This window comes from Vidua chalybeata, chromosome 6, assembly GCF_026979565.1.
Source record: "Vidua chalybeata isolate OUT-0048 chromosome 6, bVidCha1 merged haplotype, whole genome shotgun sequence".
NCBI lineage: Eukaryota > Metazoa > Chordata > Aves > Passeriformes > Viduidae > Vidua > Vidua chalybeata.
In genome coordinates this window covers 15,616,786-15,635,638 of record NC_071535.1, presented here as the reverse complement: position 1 = coordinate 15,635,638, position 18,853 = coordinate 15,616,786, and the positions used below count along the sequence as shown (strand labels likewise).

Genomic DNA, 18,853 nt, shown 5'->3' with positions numbered 1-18,853 from the left:
TTGGCTACAGACTGACATATCTGGGCAGTAACAAAGTAGACCATCAAGACAGCATTTCCATGGACAGATTATTTTTCATGCATGATTATGCTGCATTTGCATTCTGATTCCTTAAACAAAAAGACAGCATAGCATTACTTCAAAATCACTTTTGCTGTAAGCAGAGTTAGGTTGTACCCACTCCAGGAAAGTCTTGGACAGCAGTTGTAAAAAACAACCCTCCAAAACGGGGTATATTCAGATTCATGGAAAAGGCAAAAGCAGTCAGATTCATTCATTCAAAAAGAACACATCAATAGTGTCACAGAGGCATGAGCTATAAAAACACCAAGAGACCCTTTTACTAGCTGCTAAGTACAGGACACCTGACAATAACCTCCACTAACCCAGGACTACCATAGTTCCTGGGATGTGACCATGGCTTAGCAACCACATAAGAACAACTTTCAAGTCCCATGTGGTTTAAGGACAGTGGGCTGCCCATGCCTGCCTTTGGTTTGAACTCAGTCCCTCCAAACTGAGCAAGATGCTCTTCACCAGCAGCATTAGTGCTTCTAGTTGGTGTTTCACTACAATTGGGTAAGGCACTCCCTCTTCCATTCCTGCCTGGAGAGGTCCTCCTTGCACACAAGGGTATTTAGTGGTTGGCAGTGCAGAGACACAGTAAGCAAAGCCAGGAGTGTGGTGAAAACAGACTTGCTGAAAGCATCATTTAATCCTTTCTCATGTCCAAGTCAGCACTTTGCCACTTCAGAAGAAAGGACCTTGACAAGGAAGAAGTTGAAGAAAGAGCTGGAAAATGACATTCCACTTGCCTTCTAAACTTCCACTACACCAAGTACCCACTGCCCATCAGGGTACTTCACTAGCCTCTTTCCTTCCTTGTGTTATTTTGAAGTCAAACCTACTCTATACTAATACAGAAGTAAATATGTTCCACTGAGCTGCTGTACAGAGGGCTGACTGCACTAAACTTTACTAGTAAAAAGACATTACACCAACAGATCTTTAAAAGGCACTGCAAGGCCTGGACCATACTGCATGGACTGAACATGCTACAGCACAAGCAGCAGCACTGTCCTGGTCCCTGAGGGTGCAGTACCTGCTCAGGCACAGCATAATCACACCTATGTGGCACACAGTGCTCACAGAGCCAGCACAGCTTCTGTGTGTATCCACTTCTGCAGACCCACTTGATGCCTTCAAAAGGCTGACCTAGAACAGAGTTAAAGAATAACGTGGCAAAAAATTCAGATTTTTGGAAGCACAGAAAAAGTAGAAATGAATTGATTTAATTGTACAAGCAGGATGAAGAAGCTAAGAAGAGACCCAGCAGGCAGCTACTTTGAAGAAAAGCAATCACAGCATTTATCAAAAGAAAGCACAGAACTTGAGCATTCAAGACACTTGTTAGACAAGATCGACCACCACCAGGGTGCAGTTTCCTCACCCAACAGGAACTGAAAGCAGTGTGAGAACATGGCCCTTTACTGGTAGGAAAAAGGTCCTCTGGCCAATGGAGGGTCATCAACTCTAATCTGGCCTTTTTGTCTCAGAAGTGGGAAAAACTCTCAGGAGCAGGGACCAGTGGAAGGGTCTGTCAACAGCAGGGAACAAGTGCTATCTCTATCTCCTTTTTGTCACTTACTTCACTGATAACCAGCTATTAAGTCTTGCATGGTATGTAAGTCATCACAACAGGCTCATGAACTCAGTTTCAAACTGTTTTGTACTTAAAAAGAAGTTCTGTTTCCCTCTTTATAGCTGCCATTCTTTTTTCAGCCACTTAAAGGTTGTTATCATAAAGGAAAGGGTATTACAAAATAAACTCATCTAGGTCACAGGAAAGAACATTTTCCAAGCTAACCTAAAGTGCAAAAGACCTCTCTGCCATCAACATAAATTCTCTACAGAAAGCAGTTAGCCTGTCCTCTAATCTTGCCATCAGTAAGGAGATGAACAATTTAACACTGGCTATGCCACTGACGTTACAGGACACTGCAGCTGTGCAATGAAGCTTCTTGTACAAGAAAACAATTTCAGATGCACTTAGACCTTTGAGTAAAGGAAGCTCTTAGCTCCAATCAAAAAAATATGACCAAAAAAAAAAAAGCTAAAAAGCTTCTCAGATTGCAAAGTCAGCCAAAAATTCCTCTACAACAGTTGTTTTCCTTACATTTCAGTCTTTTACAGTATTAGCTCAGTCCCAATGGCATCTTTTCCATCCCGTCCTGGGATGAGTCTGTCAAAACACTGTAAATAACTTCTCTGCACTTTGGCAAGGTACCAGGAGGAGGAATAGTTTTTTTGGAAAAAAGCCCTCACTAACTACTGAATGCTCACCTTAAAACACACACTCAAACAAGTTAACATGTATAACAACTTTAAATTAGACACAAACTTATTCAAGGAAGCATGCCAACTGGGAAATTAAATGAGACAACTATAATTTACTGAAGGAAGCTCATGTTGCAAAATTGATCAGTGAATCCTAGTAAGACACTGAAGTATCATGGATCATAAAATAACAACCAAAAAACAGTGTAAGGTAAGTCCATTGCTCAGCAATGACAGAAGCATTTTATGGTTTTGTATATAGATGTAGTTCCTGCTCTCCCACCTGTAAGCTCTGTTGTGCCAGTTTTCAAAGCAGCACCACTCTCAATTTGATCTTTTTCCTTTAAATCATGAGTGAAATGTGAGATACCTTACTGACTGGTTAGTTGACAGAATTGCCTTAGGATCCTACAAGCTGACAAGCAAACTTCAACCAAAAGTATAGCAGACAAGTTCTCTTGACAGACCTGTAATATGGGCAACAAGTAATTCTTTTGACTCCTTTTGACAAAAATAACCTTAACATAAGAAAAGAACCATTAAAGTAAAATGTACTATGGCATCACCATTTCAGTGATGAATCTGCACACTGAAGTCAGGCTTGGGTTTGCTGCTTTTAATGCACAGCTGAGACACAGAAAGCACACCTGGATACAGAGCCTCCTGGGAACAAAATCACCCTGCTCTGTGGGCAGGTGAGCTGGAGGAGGAGCAGCAAAGCACAAACTGTGACTCCCATGAACAAAGCTGCCTCTCAGAACTGCACAAAGCTGGATGGCTTTTGTGCTTCCTCTGGCTTTGGGATTTACTCACATTCATTACTATGTCAGCAGCATAATACCTTTAAGTTTCTTCCCTGAAGAAACTGAGCAACAGAGAGACTCACAGGAACCTGCTGGAGAAAGCTTCTCTCCAGGCTCCCCCCAGTCTATGGGAATGAAGTTAACTCTTGCCCTCAACCTTCTCTTTGAAAAGAGCTTTCCAAAAGAAAGGTCTGCTTCTATCACATGCTAAGGGACTGCTCAGGGCAGATCAACACCCTTAGGCATCCAATAACTATTTCAATCCATTTATTAAGTGTGGTTACCCACCCTTGCTCCTGGCATAGCCAGTACAGAACCACACTAACCTCATTTAGAAAGCTGCAGCAGCAGTCTCCTTTGTGACAAGTCATATGAGGGAAGAGGGTTAAAAAAAAAAAAAAATTAACATACCACAGCTCTGTGACCTTATGCCAAAGAAACACACATCTGGGATAAACCACTTCTGCTTTGGAGAAACTATGCTTATAATCATCTAAATTTCTCCTGGTAATCTACTGTCTTCCTCAAAATGAAATCCTAAATTCAACAATTTCCACCCTACATTATTAATTACACAGCTTTTGGTACCATGCAAAATTACCATTAGCAGTAAATTTTACAGAAAAATTGATAGTGATTAAAAATAAACTGTCAAAAATCCAGAAGTATTTTCCATCAAAAGGTATTAGAGCCACTTCCGTGGCTGACTCTTTTTCCTCTTCACCAAAAACCAAGCTATTTTCAAACCACCATAGAAATATTGCAAAGTAACAACCAAAGGCACAGAAAACTCCTACAACATATGCAAAAACCCTTTCTGTCTGATCTGTCTACGTTTAGACATACAGCAAAGAGGTCTACACCTTTGCAAAAAGAAATTAAAAGAAAAACCAAGTGTATTGCTTTCACCAGAAATGCAGAGTTAAAGTGAAAAATAAATACTTATTCTAGCAAAAAACATCACCCTTAAAACACAGTGCCCCTTGGAGAGAAAAAAAAAGTGGATGGGATGGGGGCAGAAGTTCAGCTGTCCTAATTAAATTGAAGCCACTCTTCTGTCTTCTGCGGTATTTCCATGAAGGCAGTGAGGTTCAGGCAAACATTTCCAAATTTTGCTGTATCTGATTGTGCTCTGTTTTATATAGAGGCAGCTTAAGTACATGCATTAGAGGTTTCTCTAGTTTAAGGCTAAAGATCTAATACAGGAAAACCTAAGAAACTTTAGGGCTTAATGTCTTTAAGCAACAGGTTTTGTTGGAACCATTCACTCTTGCAACATGAATATGTTTATCTCCTTTAACTGTGAAGTGCCAGAAGAGCAAAGAAGCATGCAATATTTTCAGATACAATTATCTCAGGCCACAGATCAAAGGAGTAAGTCTTGCAGAAGCTGGAGAAAGAAGAGTCAACATACACTGAAAAGCCTTCCTCAAGCTCCACTGATCTTCTGCAGTTCAGACCTACCAGCACCCTCACTGAGGAACACAGGCATACACACAGCCTCCTCCACTCTTCTGACAATATTCTCTCTATAAAGCTTCTGTTGGAAGCAACTAGATAAGCAACTGAGCTACAGTGGATCCATGAGTCATTGCTCCTAAAAAACATCTCTGTGGAACCAAACCCCAGGACTGAAGACAAAGTTACAACTGCTGTGACAGGAATAAGCTTGCAACTCTGACAGAGCAGAGAACTGCATGATTTCACCCCCAAAACATACAAAGGATTCATCTGGGAGAGTACGGGGTCAGAGGTACAGTCACCCTTGTCATGGTATCATATTAACACCCCATCCTTCCTACTCCAAGAAAAAACTTCAAAAAGGTCAAAAGAGCTACATGCATATTTGTACTTCAACACTGACTGTGCAGTTTCAGCAAAACCACAAATGAGACAGGTTGGTTTTAAAATAAGGCATTTCCTGAGTCACATGCCTCTGAACACACTCTGATACCATATCACAACACCTACATCCAGTGAGACAAGTAATTCTATTGTTTAATGCAGACTCAAAGCCAAGTCTTTGTTAGCCATTAGGCACCACTGCAATAATCATGATTCAAAAAAGCACTGTCTAATTGTCACTTTGTGCAAAGAATGGGACTGTATGCTCCAAAAAGAGTCAAATAGTTTTACAAGCCAATGTTTCTTTGAGGGTCTTTCTTTATCCATACCATTTTTTGATGAGGGATTTATGAAGCTTTGCAGTTCACAGAAATATCTGGGAAGATATATGGTAATGACAGAAAGAATCTTATACACCAGTCTTCAGAAATTAACAGCCCTGCTTTCCTTCACATACTCATTTGTCTCTAAATCTATCCATTTAGATATCTGAAAGTAACTTAAATGGCATTCCACTATGTGGAATATTACCTTCATTGGGAAACAGAATTTGCCTAAAGTGCCTGCAGTAAGTGACAAAGCAAGGCAACTCCCCACTGCAATTTCAGTCCCATTACAGCCACCAAAATCTTTGGCAGAGGTCCCACAGGGACTGGATTTTCACTCAGGACTTCCCAACTCCCTGCCTTCAGCACTGTTAGGAATCACTGCCTCATCACTACATACCAAGGAGTGGGGGGAAGAGAAAGGCACTTGGCAGAGCTGGCTCCATAGGCCAGAACAGTACAAGCTCCAACCTGACAGCCATTCATTATGCATTAGTTACAGATTTCTAAATCTTAGTAATGTTTTCACTCACACAGGTGCTGTCTGCAACTGACTGCAGAACCCACACCTCTCTGAGGCTACTGGGATTCACCATCAAAAGAAAGCAGTCAAACCAGTCAGCAAGAGACTCTCTCTGAGACACAAAAATTTCTTCATGGTTCTCCCTCACTCACTCGCCAAAAGTGAAAATAAATGCAATTTGGTTTGTCTGGCTTACTCTGACTAATTTTTAGGAATAAGTGTTCGTTGTCCATTTAATCTGCTTAATCCACATGGTGAGAATGTTCCATAGTTTTGTCTTCCTTCCCTGCCCAAACAGATGTATATTTACTCTTCTTCCCTGGTGGACAAGAAACTTCCACACTGTACCAGCATGCTGATGCAATGTAAAGCATTGTGTCAAAGACATCTCTCCCTGCACTGGAACCTGTGCTTCATTCCTGCTGGGCAATGCTGCTTCTCAGCTACCACAAAGGTCTCACACAGAAGGATGTGTGAGAAGGAGGGGAGGATTCTTCCTGGGATTTGTTCTTCCACACTCCTGCTGTTCCTGGGTTCAAATTAATGCACTTTTTTGAAGACCTTTTGTGTTCTTAGTACACCCTTCGCAGCACTGACACTAACAAGTATCAGGATCTTTCCAAGATATTAAGCAGTGGCCCCGCACCTTCAAACGCACGCAAAGTACCTAACACAATCCAGACTGGGAAGGGCTGGAGATCCTCTATAGCATCACTTCCAAAAATGCACTGCAGGCAAAGCAGGCTGCCATTCTCAGGAAAACATGCACTTTACTGAAGGCCTGGCATGCATGTAAAAATAAACTTTATCCTCCCAGTACTAGAGAGCCAACTCTCCAACATCTCAACAACCTTGCTTGCTTTGGAAGCTTTCCAGTCACATCTTTCTGTATATGCTACCAAATATATATTTTACAAGCTCCTTTTCTTGGTTAGAACACTGCTGTTTCAAGCTTATTCCATTAATACTTCATGTGAAAATAAACCTTTCCTCATTTCTAGAAAACAACAGGTTCCCTGGCAACAAATAGTAGAAACCATTGTCATTAGCATTTCACTTTGACTGAGGAATTAAATAGTGTGGAGGGCACCCTGAATTCTCCTTTGCAGGCTTCAAGAAAACCCATGTCTCAAAGGACAATCTTCTTTTCCAAAGTAAAAGATTTCAAATATCTCTATTCCCAGAAAGTTGAGGGAAAAACAAGACAGCAGTCGAGACCATTGTAACTACTACAATCAGCTGTTCCACATCAGAAAACATGCTCTCCTTCATATCCCACTGCTATTACAAAGCATGCAGTTTGAAATACAACTAATCCCAATTTTATAGCAAACTGACTAGAACATCCTTCTAAGGTAGAAGAACATTAGTGCTCATTTGATCCAAAATCACCCACCCGAAAATAGGGAATCTTCCCTATTTTAGAATTTAAAAATGTGACCAAGAGCTCAAGGAAAGTTTGGGTGTGGAAGTGCTTGAAACAGCTTTGAAGTCACGAGAAATATGAAGGCTCCAAACTCTGTCACACAAAAACCAAACTGGCAATTTGTCAGAAGCCAAAGGGCTGCAGCTAATTATTCTGGTTTTGCATAGCTTGTGAAACAAAAATAAATGCATGTCTCTATCAGAGGTACTTGTGATGATTTCCACTTCAGTGCACATGTTTTCACTCTTACATTCTTCAAACTAAGCCAACAGATTTTTCCTGAAAAACAAGGTAGATATTCTTTCTCTCCCTTGCCAGAGTACAGTCATAAGAAACTGGCTACTTCACTAGCTAAAGAAGAACTGACAATTTTCGATCTTAAATTTTGCCCTCCACCAATTTGAGTGATGGAAGGCTGGAAATTGAACAAGATCAGAAGCAAATTTACTTTTAAGACACTACACAAAACCCTTATTTGCTAGATGCCATTACAGAAAATAGCTTTTGTTAACAATAAACATCTCATCAACCATCCACTGCATAGCTTCGTAAGCAGTCTTCCCCTTGAAACAGTGATGAAAGTATTTATTAAGAAATGCTTCAGTTTAAGCATTTTCTGGCAAGTCACCCCAATGCCAGCACAAGAGCTGTTCTGCCTCAGCCCTGCCAGCTGCTGCCTGCCTAGCAACTGCCTGCAGGCCATGGCAGATGGGCTTTGGTCATGTCTGTCACCTGTTCAGGGCACCTCTACCCTTCTCTGGCCACCAGCTCAAGCCACGCCAGCCGAGCAGGCAGCTGTGAAGGGTGGGAAGAGCTGGTAAGAAAGGAGAAGGTATGGAACTGCCACAGGAACCACAAGAGAATTTCATTCAGAGCACTTTAAATGCAGCCCAAAGATTAAACACAGCTGAATTGGTGCTGCCTTTCACTGGAAGAGAGCCAGCAACCCCAGCCCTGCTGACCACCTTTAATTGCTCTTGCCTTCATGCCCACACAACAGCACGAGCTAATGGCCCCACACCCCTTCCCAGACAGCTGAGGCTGAAATTCCTGCAGCACAGGTCTGCAGCACAAACCCCAACAGCACTGGGGCTGGTACTGCAACAGGTTCCCTGGGAGCAGTGGGATACATCCTTCAGTCTCTCCTCCTGCAAAACTGGAAGAAGAGTGCTTCCTTAGCTTATGGTGTATGAACAAGCACCCTAATTCAAAAAGCACCCTGATACTCAAGTGATCCCTGCTTAAAAAAATAAGCAAATGCCCCATAATAAGGTGAAAGATGCAGCACAGTATTCTGTTAAGAGCCCATCTTGAAAAGCTAGTAAATCACTTTTTTGTTTTTTTCTTTGTAATGTAAGCACTGGTTTGCCACTGCCCCACTGACTTGAATTTAAGCTGCAGAAAGCAGCTAGATCCAAAACATTGCCAGATTTTAAGCATGCTTCTACTCAGAGTTCTGCCATGCCCACCGGAAAAACAGAAATGGGCTAATCCTATTCAGGCTCCCAAATGTTTGGGTGCAGGCTCAGACTCATACTGTCTTTGGAAAGTTCATAACCTTGAAAGCTTTTTATTTAATTAATCTACTGTATCATCTTCTAAGCCAGCTAGCTTGATGGATGTTACTCGGTTGTACTACATAATGTTGCACATTTCAGCTCTCGTACCTTGAGTTCACAGTGAATTCTTATTATGCTAGAAATTAATCAGTGTTTCTTAAAAACCCTAATTATTTATCACCACACAAGTTGAGAGGTTTTCTGTTTGTTTTCAATGTGATGCTTTAATTAAGGTCCTACTGCTAGATAAAGGAGAATGTCTGCTTAGCATCCCACTGCCAGTCCTGTTCTTGCTTTATTTCTCTTTGGAGGATGTGCATGTTTCCCCACTCAATAAAAACAGAAAGCTGGAACCACTCTCTCTGCTGAAAGTGGAAGTCTGAGAGAAGACAAAACACAAAACCTGAACACAAGTCATGAAATGTTAATTGCTGTCTAGCAGCAGCTCACTGAATCTGTACAGCACAATTAGCTCTAAGAAAGCAAAATAAAAGAATTTAATCTGTCTAGCCAAAGAAGAGAGGACTATCCTAAATCCTCCCTGCAGGAAGGACACAGAAGTCACACAGGTGCTTATTTGAAGACTTCCAAGACTTCCCTTTAGTAGTAGAAAATCCTTTCCTGCTCCTGTGAAACATCTTTGGAAAAGAATAATCTGCTGTATCACAGAAGTCAGCACATACCAGTCCCTCGTGCTTTGCTCTCTAGAAGCAAGCAACTAAACCTTACCTTCCAACTCACTACTTCTTACTGGAAAGCAAGTCTACTTCAGAAAAATTCTGAATTTATGTAAAGAAGAAATTAGGTAAACATCCTGTATATCCTGGGTTTTGATTTATGTGCTTACTGTCAGATCTAAGGGCTGTTTTCTCTCTAACAGGAGCAGTTCTTTAAAGGAGAAGGGGAAGCAAATCAAAGAAATGCTGCTGCTTGACACAGGAAGACAATATTCCCTCTGTCAAATAAACCTTGTGCACCAGATGGACACCAGGACAATCCTTCATCTAGAATCAGGGTTAGGGGGATAGATCGTGTGAGGGGCCTCAAGCAAAGGTTTCTAGCAGTAAGGGGTGAAGCAAGAGCCCATTTCTGATACTTTCCCTACTGGCTGAAGCACATGCATCGGGATATATGAAGCAACACACAAGTGGTAGGCAAAGGGTGATCACACACTTCTATCCATCCTGTTCCAGCAGAGCAGCAGACACCAGAGATTGAGGTATGCCTTTGGGGCACAAATTCCCAGTATAGATTAGTCTGACATCTCAACCATGCTGTCGAATTTGAGACCATAAATTATGAGACCATAAAGCATTTTTATGGGGGCAAAGTCCTGTCTAGTTCTGTCCAAATGTTTCCCAAAATGCTCTTACAATAAATAAATACTTCCCAATAATTTTGTGTCTGTCTGATGACTAGCCATTAAGCTACACAAACCTGTGGAAGGACAGTAACTTTAATCCATGAGGTAAAATGGAATCTGCCCTCTGCTCAACTAATGGATGCATCACTGAATTCATCTCATATGAGCCCCTTGCTGCATAAACATACAGTGTGGGTGCAAGGCACATATAACAAATGCAGGCATTGGACTGTAATACACTGAGGTATTAATAAAATAATAATGTCCCCTAGACAGTGACACAAATATGGGCTAGCTTTCTCCCTGTGCTCCTGATCAAGCTGTGCTTTGTAAATGCTGGTTTGTTTTTATCAGTCTGGTAACGCCATTATCAAAACTGATGAAAGAAACTGCCCCTTAGCTGTGAGCAATAGGAGGTACAGGAAAGGAAGATGATGCTGTAGTGGTGAAAGGTTAAATACAGCCAGTAAAGTATATGCCCTTTGTCCTTCTAACACAATGCAGTTCTCAGATGACCACCCATAACTGAAAGGCATACTCTCCATTTTAACCAGCAATGAGAAGTTTTTAAGTCTTTTCTAACAGTGGATTCTTTAAAATAACATGGCCTGATTTTTCAATTTATTTTTTGTTAAGTGCTTTTCTCCTGCACCCTGCTGGTGTTGAGAAGCACCTTCTACAGGGATTTCAGAGCAAACTTAATTACCCATGGCTAACACACCATTTTCCTCCTCTCTCCTCTGTCACCTCTTTTGAGGCAGTGAGGAACTCAGCACTTCAGAGTTTAAAATGAGCACCAGGTAAGTATCAGCAAGAGTGAAACCTATGACATACAGCTCTTCTAAGTACACAAAATAAGCCAGGAAAAGAGCATGCTTCCCCTTCATCTTTTAGGGCTTATAGTGCTCTATGTTACAGCTGACATGTAACGTAATTCCTTTCACAAGCTGACACCATCCTTTAAATAACATCTTGTGTGAAATATGACCATTCTGACCTGGGAAAGAACAAATGTAGCCAACACCTGAACTTATCTGTAGATGGGCCACAACTTGAAAGCACTTTAGTATCATTTCACTGCTCACTGGGTTACAAGAAAATTCCTTCTGCCATGGTTTTTTTTCCTCAAAGGCAGATCCTGTTTCTGTTAATTGCATTCAGAGGATGCAATTAAAAGAGTAACATCACCTAATCAACTATCAGAACTTATTAATTGACAGACACAAGAAAAGTCTAACTGCATTCCCACTTTCACTATGGAGCTGGACTGCGTATGGGCTCAACATATGCTTCATAAAAGGGGAATCCTGTCTTTCCAAAAGCAGTATCTGTCAGAAAGAACTGAATGGAAAGAAAAATCATTAATCCCAGGTCATATTGGCATCCAAATGACAGCATTTAAAATCAGTAAGCCTTCTTTACAAGAAAATAGAGCTTTTACTCACCTGCACTACTTCTACACCTCTTTTCCTGAAAAAAAAAGGAAGAAAAAAAAAGGAAAGGTTAGTGTTGGAAATGTGGAGAAAATGTAAAAACAAAAACTAATGGAAAAGTACTGCTTCATACTAGAATGCAAACAATAAAATTCTGCACTAATAACCTGATTCAAATTCAGGAAAGCACTTGTTCAGTTTCATTCCCCATCTAGGAAGCACTTTGGCAGATTCTGAATCATGTCCCCAGAAGTAACCCAAGATGAATACTAAGCAGCTGCAGTGCTGGGACTGATGCTCACTGTCAGGTGGGCACAGGTAGGAAGTAGCTGATATTAAGGAGGGAGCATCTCAGTTTTAATTAGATCTAGTTTGCTTTTCATTTCTCATCTGCCCTGAGAGTGCACAAATTGCACCACAGCATATTCTGCATGCTTGACAGATCTTTTCTTTTGAACCAAGGATACATGTATAAATGTCAAGGAGAATGAACCCAGCACCTGCAGCTATTTATCCTCTTATTTACAGCTTTATTCTACCCTCATCATCTTGGTACACAGGATGCTACCCTGGACTTCAGTTCAAAGACTTGCAGTCAGTCTGATTCCTTCAAGAGCACAGTTCAAATATTTGGGGTTTATCAGAAAGGACCAAGCCTTTGGCCATATGGAGAATCACTCCAGTGACCCTGAATCACCAGGAATGAGACTGGAGAGGCCTATGAATTATATACCAAAATGCTGAGAACTGCAATTGGTAGAACCAACTTGGGCAGATCTGTAGAGACAGTTGTCTACTCTGATGATATGAGAATTGAGATTCAGGTACATGCAGTCACACAATGCTCAGTCACTGCCTTTGACAAGTTATCAAGCAAAACAAACCATTTCTGCACTAGGCTTGAGAGCAGAACTGAATCCCTGGCACAAAGCCCAGCCACTCCTGCTCCATGCCCTCCTCCTAATACATGCAGGCTATTTAAGTAAATTAGAATCTCCTCACTTTGAAGACATAGGAAATTTAACTTAAAAATGAAAAGCCTCAGCGAGCACAAGACGGGAATCTCTCTTCCTTGTTCCCACTAGCCCCATATGTGAAAATCAAAGCCCCTTTTTTGGGGAGGTCATAGAACAGGACTGCCTAACTCTGCCCTCAATGCTTTTCTATCTAAGAGTGTCTGTGTTGTTGTCCATAGTCACAAATGCTGCACACTGCTGAATACACAATGGCTCCTCCAGTTTTCCACCCAATACAGTAGGTCTTTCTTCTGGGAGGCCATTACAAGGATGCCCAAAGGGACAGGCGATCAATCAGCATCTGTGACACAAATTGCCCCCTCTTCCACTTTACCAGTCTGGAGTCTCTGGCCTAGAAGCAGCATTCAATGCACAGATACAGGAGAGAGCCTGTTGTGAGAGCTCAGCAAGAAAATAAAAGAAAAAATGAAACCAAGCACCTCTTGCAAAGAATTTCAAAGCCCTCTTGAAGACAACAGAAGCTGTAAGTGGTGGGTGATTAATTTACTGCCATTATGGTGTGGGAAGCACTACTGTAGATCATCACCTGAGGCTGACCAGATGCATTCTAACTCTGTGGTGAGAAGAAAATATGAATCTTGTAGAGAAAGAGTTAATAGCCAAATTGTTGAAACCATGATTTTCAGAGCTAAGCAAGAAAAATAGGAAAAATTAGGTGGGGAATGCTATTTCGTAAATTAGGGCAGCAGACTACTCAGAAGCATTCCAAGTATTGTAAGCTAAAACTTAAAATAATCAAACATTTTTGCTGTGTGTGCCCTGAAGTAAACAAAACAACTCAAAACTACCATGGAAATACACCAAGCTTCAGACAAAACTGCACCACAGTCCCTGGAAGGACAGTGACTGATGGCAAAAGCTGCATTTCTTATCATGCCTACATACAAACTGAATAAGCTTTATTCTACTTTGAGGAAGATAAATATTTGTGAGCTGGATGCCAAACTCATTTGAGAGAGAATCAGACCAAATGGTTTCTGTAGTCCCCCCAAAATGAACTTTGCAAATTTTCTGGGACTTACTGAAACCAACTGCACTGTCCCAGCAGAAGGGAGGAAGCCAGAACAGCACACGGGCAGGGAGAGGAGGGGTGCCTGCTCTTAGATACAAAGCCACACATGCTTAAATAGGTACAGGAAGAAGGAAGCAATTACCAAGGCTGGCTTGTAGGCTAGTCTTCCCCTTTTCAGAGGGGAGCAGGATGTCCTTTTTGTTACCTGAAATATGAGAACCTTTTCTGCTTAAACCCAGGGGACAAGAAACCATAGAAGCATTTTGAGGACTAGTTAATTTGGGAAAAAAATCATCTACCAAAATATCGTAATTTGAAAATAAGTTATTTTAAAAACAAGAAGTACCCAAATAACCAGGATGTCAAGCCACCACGCACCTCAGTTTTGTTATTAGCTGATTCTCTGCCCAGAAGATTTCCTAAGCCAGTGACTTCAGGCTTTTCAGCCAGGCAGGTTAGAGCAGCAGGCTCAGGGCAGCAAGATATCCCTTATGCAACCAAGCATGCAATACCATCTAACCACACCAACTGCCTTACATCACCTGGGAAAGGGTTTAGGGTCAGGGCATGGAAGGAAAGCTGATCCTATGCACAAGAAACTCCAGGACCTTCAAAAAACAGAGTAAACAGAGAGAATGAGGCAGACTGTGGGCCATAATTCCCCAACAAGGGGTTGTCTGTGCAGGATACACAGTGGAGACAAGACAGTTGCTGAATGAACTGTGCTGGGAGTCTGACAGAGCCATGGACCAGTTACCACTTCTTCCTATGTGCTTTAAAAAGCCAGTAAGAAAAATACCTCCTACAACTCTCGTGTACATTCTTTTGTTTCTTTAGCAGAGGCCAGGCAGGGAGGGCCTGATTGACAGGACAGGATGGGATGACTGTTTCACCTGGTGTGCTGACCACTATTGTGTCCCTCATGGTGTTGTCCATGACTTTCTAGCTCCCCATGCTGAAAGTCTGAAAGTGAGCCACTGCCTACCAGGGGAAGGGCTCCCATTCCCAGCTGCCCTAGCTGCCTCCTGACAAATCTCTTCTGAGGAGAAAAGAAAGGTCATTATTAGCTGTATTTCCCTTCTGCCTCCAAAGAGGCAACTCAGCTGTGTCAAAGAGAGACTGTGTCTGTCTACTTTCATTGAATAGACATTTGAAAAATGGTCAGTTCGAAACTACATTCCCAGAGTTTGCTAATTTTAAAATACATTTAATTTCAAAGATCATCTACATGCTGCAACATTTACAGGAAAACCAGAAACATTTAAGTAACTGCTGCATTAGTCTGCAATACCAAATAAAATCCAAAAGCTTGTTCCAACTTCTTAGTTCTATACCTGAATTCAGTGAATAACTCCACTGGATAATGCAAGCCTCCCTGTATGCAACAGAAATTAAAATAATTACCATGCTAGTTGACTTCATGTTGGAATGATGTATGGATTTAAAGAAGAATTCAATATCAAGTTACTAAAAGCACATTAATCAATGTCTTGAAATTGATGTTTTACCACAGCCTCAAACTATGTAGAATAGTTTTGGTTGGGTTTGGGTTTTTTTAAACACTCAAAGTAAACAGTTTGGACTAATTCCCCACAGCATCGAGGATCTGAATATCATAGTGAATGATAGTTAAAAGAGAAAAAAATTACTATCAGGTTGTATATCATAGTCATGACTAAATTAAGCAAATTGTTTTTCCTGTATGGTCTGAGTGGCAGATTGAAAAATGCCAAAGGGAATTTACAATTTCAAAAGTAAAAGCCAATCTTTGTATCATATATGAAGTGAAGTTTATTTTCTCAGACATTACTTTGAAAATTTCCCATGTAAAGAAGTAGCAAATAATATAATAATAAGAAGAATGTATTGCTTTAATATTAAAAAGCATGTTTTCACAGAAAAGCAATACACTGGCATCAGAGGAAGTTTACAAATATGAATGCATCAGAGCAAAAACCTGTAGCCACTAAGACTTTCCACCACACTGAAAACCAGCCAATACTGGACAGCCACAACCTTGTGGACAGCCCATTTCCCCTGCTGGCATAGAGGCAGGCTCAGCTCACTTGCCTTAGCTTTTCCATCAGCAGAATACTCTGCATTTTTTTTTTAAATTAAAGATTTGTGAGAATCCTTGCTTTTATTACTTTTCATCACTGATGGATTCCACCTTATTGTTTATCAGGGAAGCAACTAAGCAGCAACTCCAATATTGGGGTGCTCGCTGTCCAGGGGCTCTGGCTCATAGCCACAGCCATCAGTGCACATGGATCTTACTTCAAGGCACCTGAAACATGGCAAGACTCAGCTGTAACAGGGAGACCTTTTGTGGTTTGGTTTTTCACACACCGATTATCAAGCAGGCAATTAATCAGTTATTTTTACCAATTTATATCCAACTACACTTACCTTTTAGCAAGCTTTTCCCCACTAATCTGTATTCTGGAAAGTTTTATGTCTGAAATGGATCAAAAGTTGGCATTCAGGGGAGGGAGTACTCAATTTCCTCAGTCTGTAAAGCATCACAGATCCCAAGAAGAATGGGAATAGAGTGCACCTTTACAGTCTGGTAGGTACAGCTAATGTAGCACAGGAGAGAAAACATCCCAATTCAAACTCTAAGTGCTCTTTAGGTGGGCTGAAAAAACCCCAAGACTTTAGGCTGTCATGGAAGACCTTTCAAGTAGGATAAACTCCACAGAAGGCAGCCACATATGTGCATTTCTTCCTTGTTTGTATAAACAGGGAATGGTCCAAGTAATAGGAGCCTCCATGCATCAGACTCTACAACACCCCAAGTGATTTTCACACCGCCACCCCATTCACACATGACATTTGGTAGAACCATCTGATGTTCTCCATATCTTCAAAGCATTATATCATCCCATTTACAGCCATAAAAATGCTTCTTAAGAGTGCTGTATCAGAACAAAGTGTCCTGAAAGGGACTAGAAAATAAGAGAGGATCTTGGTAGAGCAGAAGCAGCATCACTCTAGTATTCACCTGCAGTGCCATGAATTCCCACTGCAACACACACAAACATTCACCAGCATTTCACAGTGAAGACACAGCTGGAAACCCACTAACCCTTTATCCTGAAAGAGCAATGACGAAGTGAAGCATCCAACATTAATGCTTCAGACATTCAAGTAGAAGGGTGGAAAAAGCCATGAAAGAAAGAAAACAGGCACTGCAAGCAGTAACTAAAGTAAATAAACTGCCTTTAGTCACTAAATATTAAGACAAAGTTTAAGTCTGTTTAGTGAAACATTACAGGGGTCCTAATTTCAGCACTTAAAAAAAAAAACACTTAGTGTGGAAATAAAATTTGTGCATCCCAAGTTATAAAAACCAAAAAGCCAGTAAATAGAAACTCAAAAGAATCTGTTTTCTTTTTAAACTAGGCATTTAAGATGGATCAGTGCTGCTGAGCTCTGCCAGACTCTTTTCTTGGAACTAGTGACCCCAGGTTCTGGGAGCCTCTACTTGCTACTTTCCCAGCAAGGATAGAAAACCTTTAACCACAGTCTTTTGAGAGAAAAAAAAAAATAAAAACTTGAAAAATCATCAGTGGGAAGAAGGAGCAATTAACAGCTGTAGAGAAAAATTATTGAAGGCAATGAGTTATTCATCCTACCAGACATTCAGAGATGGATTTAGTACCTGATGACAATTATAAGCAATTGGGCAGGGTTCAGCCTTTAGCCATAGGCTTACCCTACCAGACATTATCAGATCCAGTTCCCAGCTATGGCAAGCAGCCACACCACATGATCTCTTTACAACCTTATTAAAAACTGCCTTCAAACCAAGCTGTTTTGGAACTGTATCTTTCATTACAAGACATTAATTTCCCAAAGGTCAGAGTCCTTCAAATTTGCAGGCTAAATTGCTCTAGCACCATCCTTTGGCTTCAATAAACTGCTTGCTTCCTTAAGTGCTGCAAAGAGCACACAATCCTCTCTGCTTCCAGTTCCCTTTGTCTCCTCATGACCCCAGGCACCCCAATGTTAATATGACCCTTAATATGCAGAAAGCAAACACATGACCCATCCGTTTCAAAAGTCTTTCTAAAGTCACAAGACATCAGTGATGTCTCAAAGAGACCTGAGAAGAGGCAGCAGAATCACAAGGCAGAAGACTATCCCTTCCAGGGACAGACATGGTATTCATCTTTATATATAAAAAACTCTTGCTGCAGAAGCTACTAGAGGCTTCTAGAAACATATGAGCATGGTGCAAAGGTTCCTATGACTGGAGAGCTGGAATGGAGGATTCCAGCTCTTTAGAAAGGACAGGCAAGGGAGTCACCCTCTGTATGTCAATAAGCAGCTAGAGTGCAAGGAGCTCTGGCTGGGAATGGATGAGGAGCACACTGAGAGCTTATGGGTCAGGACAGGTGACACAGACCACCGGACCAGGGAGACCAAGCAGATGAGGCCCTGTGTAGACAGATAGAACAGCCTCACATTCACAACATCTGAAGCTCACAGGGGACTTCCCAGCAAGATCATGGAATAGATCCTCCTAGAAACTATACTACGACTCTTGGCAAACACAAAGTGACTGGGGACAGCTAGCATTGTGCCTGCCAGATTTGGTGGCTAAAGGAAGAGCAACTGATGTCATCGACCTGGACTTATGCAAAGCATTTGACACTGTCCCACATGACATCTTTAAACTAGAGATGTGCCTTGATGCTCTGAGAAGCTCCAGCTGCTCTCATCTTCACTGCACAAAGACCAGCAGTTTAGCATGGCCAGTGAGATGAGGCTCTGCTGGGCCCCAAGCTGGTACTGCAGGTTCTGCACACCGTAAGGTAAAACAAATGCACACCTCCACTCTGCTAAAGCCAGTGGGTACAGAGAGAAAGGCATGTCTGCTGAGCCAGTTTTCATCTAGAAAGGGCTTTTAATCTACTAACTCTGAAACCGAAGGCTGTATATCCGCTGCAACTTTCCAAGACTTTGGCAAACAGCCTTGAATAAATGTTTTGGGAGTTTTTATAGAGGCCAGACACCCACTGAGACATGCATGAGAAATGTGCAATATGCAAAATTTTTTTCATTTCTTGGATCTCTAAAAGAGATTGGGCATTTTTTTTGGCAGAAATTACAGACGTATTTAAGTTCAGCAACTTGCCATGCAAAAATGACTATTCATCTCCAGCCAGGCTTCAAGTAAGATA

The 18,853-nt window shown here is 41.4% G+C and overlaps 1 protein-coding gene across 4 annotated transcripts in view; it reads right to left on the bottom strand.

Moving 5' to 3' along the window:
* ITPK1 (inositol-tetrakisphosphate 1-kinase) overlaps positions 1–18,853 on the bottom strand; it is a 140,829-nt gene that overhangs the window by 97,934 nt on the left and 24,042 nt on the right. For all 4 annotated transcript variants that reach the window (XM_053944750.1, XM_053944751.1, XM_053944748.1 and 1 more), the window contains one exon: positions 11,628–11,652. In XM_053944750.1, coding sequence (XP_053800725.1) covers positions 11,628–11,652 — 25 coding nt within the window. The remainder of the gene's footprint in view (positions 1–11,627; positions 11,653–18,853) is intronic.